This window comes from Aptenodytes forsteri, unplaced genomic scaffold (genome assembly GCF_000699145.1).
Source record: "Aptenodytes forsteri isolate BGI_AS27 unplaced genomic scaffold, ASM69914v1 Scaffold298, whole genome shotgun sequence".
NCBI lineage: Eukaryota > Metazoa > Chordata > Aves > Sphenisciformes > Spheniscidae > Aptenodytes > Aptenodytes forsteri.
In genome coordinates this window covers 658,466-669,449 of record NW_008793956.1, presented here as the reverse complement: position 1 = coordinate 669,449, position 10,984 = coordinate 658,466, and the positions used below count along the sequence as shown (strand labels likewise).

At 51.7% G+C, this 10,984-nt stretch overlaps 1 protein-coding gene across 1 annotated transcript in view; it reads right to left on the bottom strand.

Annotated features, from left to right (window-relative positions):
• Nucleotides 1-10,984, bottom strand: part of LOC103900352 — a 31,827-nt gene that overhangs the window by 865 nt on the left and 19,978 nt on the right. Inside the window, exons 18-34 of the mRNA XM_019471729.1 lie at nucleotides 9,574-9,635; nucleotides 9,067-9,145; nucleotides 8,840-8,916; nucleotides 7,641-7,833; nucleotides 7,040-7,096; nucleotides 6,742-6,813; nucleotides 5,738-5,904; nucleotides 5,420-5,501; nucleotides 5,125-5,261; nucleotides 4,155-4,335; nucleotides 3,822-3,911; nucleotides 3,079-3,277; nucleotides 2,440-2,548; nucleotides 1,827-2,010; nucleotides 1,499-1,579; nucleotides 801-909; nucleotides 507-640 (exon numbers count right to left, since the gene is read on the bottom strand). Coding sequence (XP_019327274.1) covers nucleotides 507-640; nucleotides 801-909; nucleotides 1,499-1,579; nucleotides 1,827-2,010; nucleotides 2,440-2,548; nucleotides 3,079-3,277; nucleotides 3,822-3,911; nucleotides 4,155-4,335; nucleotides 5,125-5,261; nucleotides 5,420-5,501; nucleotides 5,738-5,904; nucleotides 6,742-6,813; nucleotides 7,040-7,096; nucleotides 7,641-7,833; nucleotides 8,840-8,916; nucleotides 9,067-9,145; nucleotides 9,574-9,635 — 2,013 coding nt within the window. The remainder of the gene's footprint in view (nucleotides 1-506; nucleotides 641-800; nucleotides 910-1,498; nucleotides 1,580-1,826; nucleotides 2,011-2,439; nucleotides 2,549-3,078; nucleotides 3,278-3,821; nucleotides 3,912-4,154; nucleotides 4,336-5,124; nucleotides 5,262-5,419; nucleotides 5,502-5,737; nucleotides 5,905-6,741; nucleotides 6,814-7,039; nucleotides 7,097-7,640; nucleotides 7,834-8,839; nucleotides 8,917-9,066; nucleotides 9,146-9,573; nucleotides 9,636-10,984) is intronic.

Sequence of the window (10,984 nt, the reverse complement as noted above, 5' to 3'; positions counted from 1 at the left end):
CCCTGCCAGCCCTGATGTTCCCTGTGTCCTGACCCAGCCCTGCTTCCCTGCTCGCCCGAGCGCCGTCTCCCACCCGCACTCCTCCTCCACATCAGGCAGAGCGAGCTGCCGCTCTCCGTTTTTACTGGGACTTGCAGCTTCTCCTGTATCCTGCTTTTCCCCTTTTTCGGTTTGCTTTCCCCAGGAATTAGGAAATGGAAAACCTATTTCCTCCAGCTCTTGCACACAGACAGCATGCTTGGTGCCAGGAAATCCACCCTTAGTTTTGCTTCTCCTACATTTGTATATTTTAGACATCTGTTTGCTAGTTTCTTCCCTTTATGACCAACAAACAGTAACTGTTTCCCAAGTGCCACTTTCCCTGCTCTGCCCAGGCTGTAAATCCCGCTCACCACCTTTTCCAGTAATTCCATCATGCTCCCTGCCCATCTCCCACACCCAGAACGGGGGATTTGCGTTAAGTAACTCATATCAACTTGCCCATCCATTTGCAATCCCCTCCTTGCACAGAATCTTTTCAGCCGGCTCCACTTTGTCATCATGATGGTGCCACAGACCAGGGCGAGGAGGACGACGCCGAAGCTCAGCAGCAGCCGCCAGTTATTCAGCACAGCCAGGGCAGAGCTTTTTGCGGTATGATCTAGGGAGAGAAGCAAACGTACAGCTCCGGCTAAGAGCTGGGCAATGCCACAGACCGTCTGCTCAGCTGTGAGCCTGACCAGGCCATTTGTGGGGCCGTGGGACCTGCCATCGCACCCGGTAAAACCACGGGGCACCCAGAGCCCAGCTGCAGCACTCACCAGGGCCCAGCGTGCTGTCAATGCTGCCGCCTACAGAAGATCCTTGAGTCTTGCACTTGGGGGGGTTCCAGCCCGGATCACAGTGGCAGTTCTTCTTGTTATTGCACACCTGCCAACACCAGGGCGGGCAGAAAGCATTCCTCACCGTAAAAACCCCTACTGAGGAACAGTGCTCCATCTCCATCCAGATTGCTGCTTTCCCACCCGCCCCTGCTCTCCTCTGCACACCACTGCACAGCCTGCTCCCATGCTGCAGTCACAACCAGCCTGCCAACACCCCTCCACACCGCTGTGCGAGACCCCTGCTCAGCCTTCCCCTGTGTTCCCACTCCATGGTTCACCATGCTGCCTCTCGCCTTGCACAGCTATGCTGATCGTTTCCAACACTACTTCAGTTATGTGCGGTTAAATCCTCTCTAGAGGCTCTTTTCCAGTTTTCTGCTAATCTAGACAAACAAATACTCCAAGCCCCTTTATCTCACTTATTTTTCGCTTGGGACAGAAAGTAAGTTAGGTAGTCTCACTTAATTTCTCCCACAATAACTTGTTACTGCGTGATGATTTCAGAGGAAAAGTGCTAGCCCAAAACACAGGTCTAGGCAATTCACAGACAAGCCCCAGTGGGCATTTTACCAGAACTGCTTCAGCAATATTTGTCAAACCAATAACACTAATTTAACTGCATTGCTGTTACTTACTCCATGCCCGTGGCATTTTTTCTGCACGTTGCAGTCATACTTCAGGACTGAATGTGGGTGGCACGTGCCATTCATACAAACCTGAAAGACCGAACGGAAAAAAATCCTGCTGGGCACTTTTTCATCACCCTTTACCATGCTTGCCATAACTCTAAAAAGGATTCCTAGCCCTAAAGAATCACCAAAAGTCAATAGCACAGGTAATAATTACTAAAAACCTAAGTACAGAGCACCTTTAACTCATACTGCAAAACGGCAACTATTTCTAAAACTGTTACGGTCATGAGAATTATATACCATTTCCAGATGCTTGTGCAATATTTCTTACCTTTCCAGGACCACATTTTGTTCCGTCTTTCACCAAGAGAGGATCTAGAGCTGTGGGTCCATGCATAAAATCGAAAGACACGCACAGATGTTCTTGCACTTGAGCATAAATTATGGCACCCTTGACTTTTGTGAAGGGAATACGATTTGGGTATGTACATACTAACTTTCCACATCCCAGATTCCTAAAAAATTCATTAGCACAATAAATTAGAACAGTATGCACAGCACCTGATTGATCACAGTGCTGGAGACATTGAGGTGCACAACTCGGGGAGGGGGATTTAGACAAAATAAAAACACAAGCACATGAAGTTTCAGAAGAGTTGAACCCTTGATACCAAGGGAGAAGCTGTCCTATGAACCATCAGAACATTAAATGCTCGCACAATTAGGTGTGTGCTGAAGTTGCCTTTGGAAGTCTCCAGTTTCTCTACAACACCGTTTCTCTAAAGAATGCCTAGAGTGAATATTGCAAGTCAATTCCACCCAGCAAAAGAAAAACATACCGAAGGCAACCTTCTCACAGATTATTACTTTGCATCAACAGTAAAGGGAAGCACAAATTAAGTATATGTTCCCAATTCAATACTTTGCATTCCCTTGAAACTTACGGCCAGGAACAGGGCTGATAGCCATCCTTCGGGTGGTTGCCACAGTGTCCAAACCTATCCTGCTGACTGTTGACTTCTTCGTAACAGGCCAAAGGAGCATTTTTTGCACCTGGAAGTTTAGAAATAATACTGATTACCACTGAGGGTAATACAGACTAAGATACCTCTGTTGCCTCTAACACTTATCAGTTCTGGCCTCTGACAGAGGAATACTTGGCTACCGCTCCAGTCCCATCGCTAGCCACCTCCGTTCGGGTTGTGGGACAGATCTCACAGACAGTGGAATGGCCTGATCAGTCCAAAACACCTTCCACAACAACATCAGGGTATGTTTCTGGCTCGTCCTGCTCTCTGAGGAGGCAGTGAGGTGTGCATGACTGGCTGTGCCAGCCTGAAATCCCCATGGAAACCGTCACCCTCTTCTGATGGCCCATTCCCTTCCCCTCTCCGCAAGCACGGGAAATCCATCCTGCAGTCTCCTCTGCTCTTCCTTACGCTGCATACTCCCAGCGGTCCCCAACTTCCCCAATTTCATGCAAGAGAGAGGGTGGGCATCCATCGTGCTTGGATGCCGCCTTCTGCCCTAGAACAGCCCTGGAGCTCGACCTTAGTACTCGTGACGACAGAGCAGCCTGTTACCTTTCCCATAGAGTGCCTGGCACTGCAGGTCCGGAGACTGGCAGCATCCCTTGTAGCAGTAGCCGGTGCCGTGCTCACAGCCGTGCCCGTCCTGTACGTACAGGTCGGAGGGGCAGGACGCGGAGGACCCGTTGCAGAACTCGGGCAGGTCACACTGCGCATCGGCGGGGGGGCGGCACTGTGAGGTTTTCTGCTTGAACTGGCAGAGGAGGCAGAAAGGACTCTTCTCTCTTCTCTCCACCCTTACACACCCACCAGCGCGGTCCCCTCTCAGGCCCCACACAGACCCTCCCGATGCTGTCCCGAGACACACCCCCGGTCCCTCGGGACCCCCTCTGAGGCGCCTCGCACGCAGGTCAGCACATTCACATTGGAGTGACAATCCCAGTCTTCCCCCCGTAACATTCCTCCCGGGGGTTTCAGGGAGCTGAGCTGGAAAGCCCTTCCCCGGGAACCTCTCCGACTGCACAGCAGAAAGTTTGTCTCCATCCTTCAGCACTGGAACATACTATTTCTCCAAAAATAAATAATGATCTTGCAATAATTATAAAAACATGCCTTACCTGACATGCCTTACAACATAATCCAGAGGAGACAAAAGGCAGCACAAATATCATTAAGTTTTTTTGGAGATACCCGTCTGAGCAAAACCAGAAAGCTGGTTGACAGTGCTGTTATAGAAACTACTACTGCTCCAAAGTTTTAAAATGGCTTAACTTCTGCCAATTATGAACACACCTTACCTGGCAATTTTCACAGCATAATCCCAAGGAGCACTTCATTCCTGGTTTGAAGTTACACTGGGGAGTACAGCATTTGTCTAATGCACAGGCCTGCAAACACACCAGAAATCATTATTTGCTGCAAATTTCCCCATCTGCGGGATGACTGCTTGCTCTGAGCCCCATCCTCCTAACAAACAGCACGCCTCGGAGGAGCTGAGGGAAGAGCAGCAATGCTGCACTTCTGCGTGTTACCACAGAAATGCTTTATACAGCACCTAAGACCACTTCCAGCTGACAGCCGCTCTCAGGACCAGAAGAAAGTTCAACCCTCCGCCGGAGTGCGGCACCCACCTCTGGTGCCCCGCAGTCGCACTGCTCGCCAGGCTCCACGATGCTGTTGCCGCAGATGGCTGCGCGGTAGGAAGGCTGACGCAGAGCATGCCTGATGAAAGGGCAGTCCCTGTTCTGCTTCAGAAAGGTTTCGAAGTCCCTGATGCTGCAGCTGCTAAAGGCTTTTGCCCCACTGAAACGTCTGAAATAAAGCGATTATCCATACTTGTTTGTGTTACCACATCTACCGCTGTTCACTCTCTCAAAATCTCTGTGCAATTCAAGGACTCGTTCAGATGCTGGCACAAGGCGAAATGGTCCCCTGGGCGTCTTTCTGTTCACTTGTCAAACCAGATTTTACAATGCATTATTAACAGAGACTGAGAAGCATTCAGAAATACCTTGCTTTTGAAACTAAAAGTGTCCATTTCTCAAGTCAAACCACTACTTTATACTTTATCGTTCCTATACTAAGAACAACTCCATTTTTTTCTCACAATGTTTTAAGTTCCTTTTAGGACATCAGTCTAGACATGCTATTTTAAAGTATATTCAACATGCAATCATTTTGTAAAATGACTCAAATCATGTATGACTAATAACACAGGCAGAAGTGCTGGAAGAGCATGCTCATTTAAAGCAAATACAACTACTACTTCTCAAAAATATTCACTAACACAAACATTGCATTTTTTATGGCTGAGATAATAAAGTGGAAGGCCAAAATATCTCAAGATTTCTAGTAATTAAAACACATTTTTATTTTAACTCCTAACACTGCGGTACCGCACACGCTTGGCCAGGTGGTGGGTGACAAGTGGCTGCACGAGCTGGCTGGGGCCGGCCACAGCCGCGAGAACGCCCTGGCGGCTGCTGGGGCCCCCACCCCCCCCCAGCGCGTCCTCCCCCCCCGCCTCATCTGCCCCGGCCACCGCAGCCCCCACAGCGCGTGGGCAACGCCGCGGGCAGGGATGGGATGCGACCAACTCACAGCGCCTCTGGGCTCATGAGGCAGATGCGCCCGGGGCAGCGGCAGTCTGGGGAGTCGTCGTAGCTGATGCCCAGGCTGCGTCCCAGCAGCTGCGCCAGGAGGACAGAGAAGGACTCCAGCGTCACGGCCCCTTGGTACTGGAGGGAGGAGAGAGCAGGGCTGCCGTGGCTGCGCTTTCCCTGCGGAAGCCCCAGCTCCGGCCACGGATGCTCCTGCCCGTCCCTGTCCCTCCCACCCATGGGCGAGCTCCGGCTTCACGGACACGTGGGCTGGTGGGGGACAGGCAACACCGTACCACGGCCACTGCGCCAGCAGCGTCTCTCTGACATGCCTTTCCTGGAGCCGTTGCGCCCACGAACCCTGCTCGGTCCCTGTACCTGAAACACACGTGTGCTCACCAGCCGTCCAGCCCGGGACACCCCCTCGCTGCCAGCCCCGGCCAGAGCCAGCTGATCATGCCAAGCTCGGGTAGGGCTCACTTTTTGTTTGCAATACCTCATTGCACTCTCAATTTTTACAAGAGGCATCACAGTCATAGCGAAGTCTATTGTTCAAAAGTACATGCATTCAGCAGGTTGTCTGCTCTTAAATAATGATGACAATTTATTCTTACAGGAGCAGATACGGCACTTCATGGGGCTGCAGAGCGGGGCTTGTCTGCTTCCACTCCAACAGCCGCACCAGCACTTCTTCTCCATCCCCTGTTGTCTTAAATGTACTGTTATCCATCCAGACCTCCATGGAGGACAGTGTAACTGTTAGATTAAGAGACCTGAACATCTGAAAGTTTAACAAGAGAAGTGGCTGCTCCCATATGTTTCATTTCAAGCGCTGTTTAAATGTTTGTTCTTATTAGCAGCCACGCTGCTTCAGGAAAACAGACACGAGCACTTGGCAACTGATCAGCTGCTTTGTACAAGTGTCATGAAAAAGGTGTAGGAAATACAAAACTGAAAGACACAGAATTGTGTCCAAAAGAGCAAAAAAAATCAGTTCAGCAAGAAGGATCTAATAAACCCAAAGACAACCTAAGCTTGAATAGAGAAATTAAATAATTAAACGTACAGAATACATAAACTTGTCCTTGTCTGCATTTTTTTAGGTTTCCAGGAGGAAACACAACACTCCCTGTGATTTCAAGTCAAATGCTCACCCAGCTGTGTACTACACAGGCAGGAAAACAATAAATCACTCCCCTAAGACAGACAGATGGAAATGAGCAGCGGTGGCTGCTGGCATCTGCCTAAGTGCACAACGGTCCCTCGGTGGAGCACGTACTATGGGACAGTGTGTTGTCACAGAGATTTTAGGAATAGGCACTGCTGGGACTCTAGAGCAGCACTGATTTAAAGCATGTGTTTGTGTTGGACAGCGAGGGGCAAAATCCCCTCCACACCTCCTACCCCAGTCTGGACAAGTCCTAGACAAGCTTGGAGCTCTGACAGACTAAACCAAAAAGTCAGAAGCTAACAAGCTGAGACTCCATATTTCCAGAAAGCACATTCAATAATTATCTTCTCAAAAATTAGACAAATCCTACCAATACCTAGCCGTTAGTTGGCTGAAATAAGCCATCGAAATTTCCATCTCAGTACATATAAACCAGGAAAAACTTACGCTGCTGAGCAAGCTGGAGACCTGAACTATCTTCTGTGTGACAACATATTCGTCTGCACCCAGGTAGTCGTACTGAAAAATAACATGAGATTATATCTAGGTTATTTACCATGCTGAAGCACACGAGGTTATCGTGATATTTCTCAGAGTGGCTTCTACCCACTGACACATGGCCGCAAGGCATGGAGTGTACAGAGCCAGGCAGGACCACGCAGACAACCACGGTGAAGCTTCATCGCAGCTCGAGCAAGGGCAAAGAAAATAAACACAGAACACAAACTGACTGAAACAGACTTACCAAAGCCCTTTCCAAAACTATGTGGAGTGCCATCTCTCTCTGGTATTTGGACACTGACTGGAAAAAAAAAAATTCTTCACTGTTAATAATTCATTTCTTCATTTCAGTCATGAGGCATAAGAAATGTTGACTTGTCTGGGGGACTGAGACACTAAACCCTCCACAAGGCATTGCCATTTGCTAGTCCTGTTTTCAGCGCAGAAAGCAAAAGCTGTATATTAGGACACCTAGGAGAACATTGAAGTCTTTTGCTAATAACATTGGCTCTCGGCTCAGATGAATATCGGGGCCCTGGGACACTCCCATGAACCCCGTGGCCGAAGTAGCCAGCACATCGCTGCCAATCATCTGCAAACTGGAGGGAGAAATACCCCCACTTTTACAAATCCATCAATAAATCTTGTACCCCTTGGTGATGCCTCTCATTAGGCACTAGTTGAGTAACGATCCCTGCAACACCCCAGCGCAAGCACTGGCACTCATAAACCCCCCCCCATCTCCGTCCGTCCAGACAACACCGGACAAAGCTTCCTGCGCGATCAGACCCCTCCTCGAGTGACGGGGACATCAGCACCACCGCGAGAACAGGCACAACACTCACTTCATCATCTCCATGTGCTTTGTACGACATCTCCTCTGCTGTCAGCCCGCCTGGCCCTCTCTCGGGGTGGCTGTTGGCAAAGAGGGAACCTGCCGTCTTCTCGTCACTCACTCGATACACAAAGTGCTCGAACGCAGGAGAGTAACCCAGGGGCTCAATCCCGTAGCTGACGTTCTCAAACTGCAGCAAGCCCCTGCCATGGTGACGGTGCATCATTTGTCACTGGCCATTTGCCACCGGGCGCTGGCAGCCACATCGGGGAGGCTGCCCCAGCCGCCTTCGAGTGAGGCTGCAGGGGCATCCCTGGGCTCCCCCACGGCAAAGGCCCGGCAGCGCCTGTGAGCACTAACGGGCACGGCGGCGCGGGGAGGTGGCGGTTCGTTACCTGAGCCCCGAGCAGGTGCTGAGGGTCACTGCCGAGCTGGGAAAGCCATCGATGTACCCCCGGTAGTAGCAGCCTCCCTACATCACGACAGAGGACAAGGAGCCCCTTCCGTGGCCGTGAAGGCAACTCCACAGAGTTGCACAACAAGGATTTTGTGGACAATCTCTCCTTGGCCCAAGTAATTAGAAACAAATCCTAGTGTGAGGATGTGGCGTCCTCATGATAAGGAACTGCCCTGCCTTGTGCTGAGCCGCACTGCTGGGGAGTGGTGGCTCTTCTCCTGGTCTCTTCGTAAGGAACGGTAGCCACGGTCAGGATTACAAGCTTTGAACCAAGCAAACTCAGCGACTCCAAAAACCTTCACAAACATCAATCTGACCACACATTTGCAAGGAAAACTTTTTGTTTCACCCCAGCACCTCCTGCTGTGATTAGGAAGCAAAAATGTGGAGAGAGAGGGGAAGAACTGCTCCCCTGCAGTAACTAGTGACATCCCCCAAAATATCGAACAGCGAGGCTACCCTGGAACAAAGCAGCAACACAAACACCAAGCAGGTCACCAATTACCTTGATATGGAGCAAGTCAGAGTGCAAGGATCCCTTCTCGTTATACGTGTAAATCCTGAAATCATCAGATAAAAAGAATCTAGAACAGAAAACCAATAAAATCCTCTGAAAATGCTCTGAAATGGTCTTACCCAGAGGCCTTCGAGTGAGGCTGCAGGGGCATCCCTGGGCTCCCCCACGGCAAAGGCCCGGCAGCGCCTGTGAGCACTAACGGGCACGGCGGCGCGGGGAGGTGGCGGTTCGTTACCTGAGCCCCGAGCAGGTGCTGAGGGTCACTGCCGAGCTGGGAAAGCCATCGATGTACCCCCGGTAGTAGCAGCCTCCCTACATCACGACAGAGGACAAGGAGCCCCTTCCGTGGCCGTGAAGGCAACTCCCTTACCTGTCACCCAAACAGCTGAACCGCACATACCGGACAGCAGCTCTACGCTGCAACGCTTACAGTACAAAAACCCCAAAGCAATCTAAGGTTACCTTGATATGGGTTGAATCAGAGCGCAAAGATCCCTTCTCATTAGACACGTAAATCCTGAAATCATCAGATAAAAACACACTACAAAAGAAAGGTGTAAAGCAAAGCACTTAAAATAGTATCTCTTACCCAGTTTCTTGAGCTTATTTTCCAGGTCCTGCAGCCTGCGCTGTTGCACTGGCAGATCCAGAACCCGCTGGCACCAGGGCTCACGGGCACAAACATCCCTCAAACCCTCCTCCAGCCCTCTGCCGCCCCTCGGCACTCGGGCACGTGGCACACACGCACACGTCCCCTGCGGGCTTTGGGAGTGCCTGCAGCAGGGCACGATCCCAGCAGCTGCAGAGGCTGGAAACAGCCCGAGGGAGCAGCGCCAGCGTGAACCCCCACAGGCGGGAATCGCCCCGCAGCCTGGCACCATCCCGTGCCGGGGACAGAGCACACAGCCCAGCAGCCGCCGGGGAACAGGACAGCAGCGGTCAGACGAGGCAACGCCAGGGCCAACTTACTGCTGCTGCAGGTGAAGGGTGTACGGCCTCCCCTCTATCGTGAGGACGTAGGACACTGCGTCCTTGTGCGTGCAGAAAAGCAGAGAAAGCGAGAATTAGGAACACCGACTTCGGAAAAGCATGCTCCGAGGGCAACGACAAACACCGAGGGCAAGCACAAGAGCTCAGCAGAGCGTCGTCCCCCCATCAGCTGCACAGGCAGAACGTGGTTTCCTAAAACTGTCCCTCTACCAGTCACACCTCGGCTGTTGCACATCACATTCCTGTGCGTGTACATCCACCTGCACACACACACAAACACAAAATAACTTAAGTACCATCTCTCCAGCTGTTTTTGAGAGCAACCTCTGCGGAACTGTGATGTGCAGCAGCATTTGCGAACCTAGAGAAAGAATTTGTTTCTTAGTTATAATCACAGATTATTATCACCACAGTTGTGCCCGTCAGCCACAGTCAGAATTGCATATGCCTGTGACAGACACCTTTACAGCCACGTGGACAGACGTGGTCTCTACCTGCAGAGGTTCACCAACTCTACTTTCTACCCAGCTATCATTCATCCACACTTTAAAGTATCTAGACACTTGCATAGAAAAAACAAAATTATGTGCACTTACTACTGCTAGATCAGAGCCCAGGAATATGAACACTGTATGATGGGAGCACGAGAGCAAGCTCCAGCTGAACAAACCCACCTTGCATCAGGAACCAAAAGTGGGCAAACGCCCACTTCGGAAGCAGCCACACCACCTGCTCTGTCCCTGCGAGCATCACTGTCCCCACGGTACAGTTGCCAACGTCACACAGCTTCACACACTTAGCAGATCGACAAAACTCAACCACCGCAATGTGCCCACGGAGGAAAAGGGTGCTAGCAACGGCTGCAGCCCCTCAGCCCCCGAGAGCAGGATTTAACACTTGTCAAAAAGCACAAACTAAGCAATCATAAAACCCTTCCACGGGACTCCTCCTGCTGGATGGGGTGCCGTGCTGGGAGGACAAAATCACCCCCGCGTATCCCTGCCAAGCAGCCAGGAAGAACAACCCCGCCCTGGCCCAACACCAGCCTTGGGACAGACGGGCTCCCACACCGGGAAACCTCGCCCCGGGCCCCGGCGGCCCTTCCCTGGAGTCACCACCAGCCATGACACCCTGCCGCCGGCCGGGGCTGTGGGGCCTGGCGGGGCTCAGGCGTCGGGGGAGAGTGCCCGTGGGGAGAGCCGCAGGTGGCCTGAGGGCAGCTGCCTGGCCATGATGTCAGTTTCCAGCACATGATGTCAGTTTCCAGGGCGTGACATCAGCTGCCAGGGTGTGATGTCAGTTTCCAGGCCGAGAGGTCCCCGCAGGCCCGGCCGGGAGGGATCCCGCTGGCAGGAATCGCGGGGGGTGCCCCGGGGGCCTGCCCGGCCGC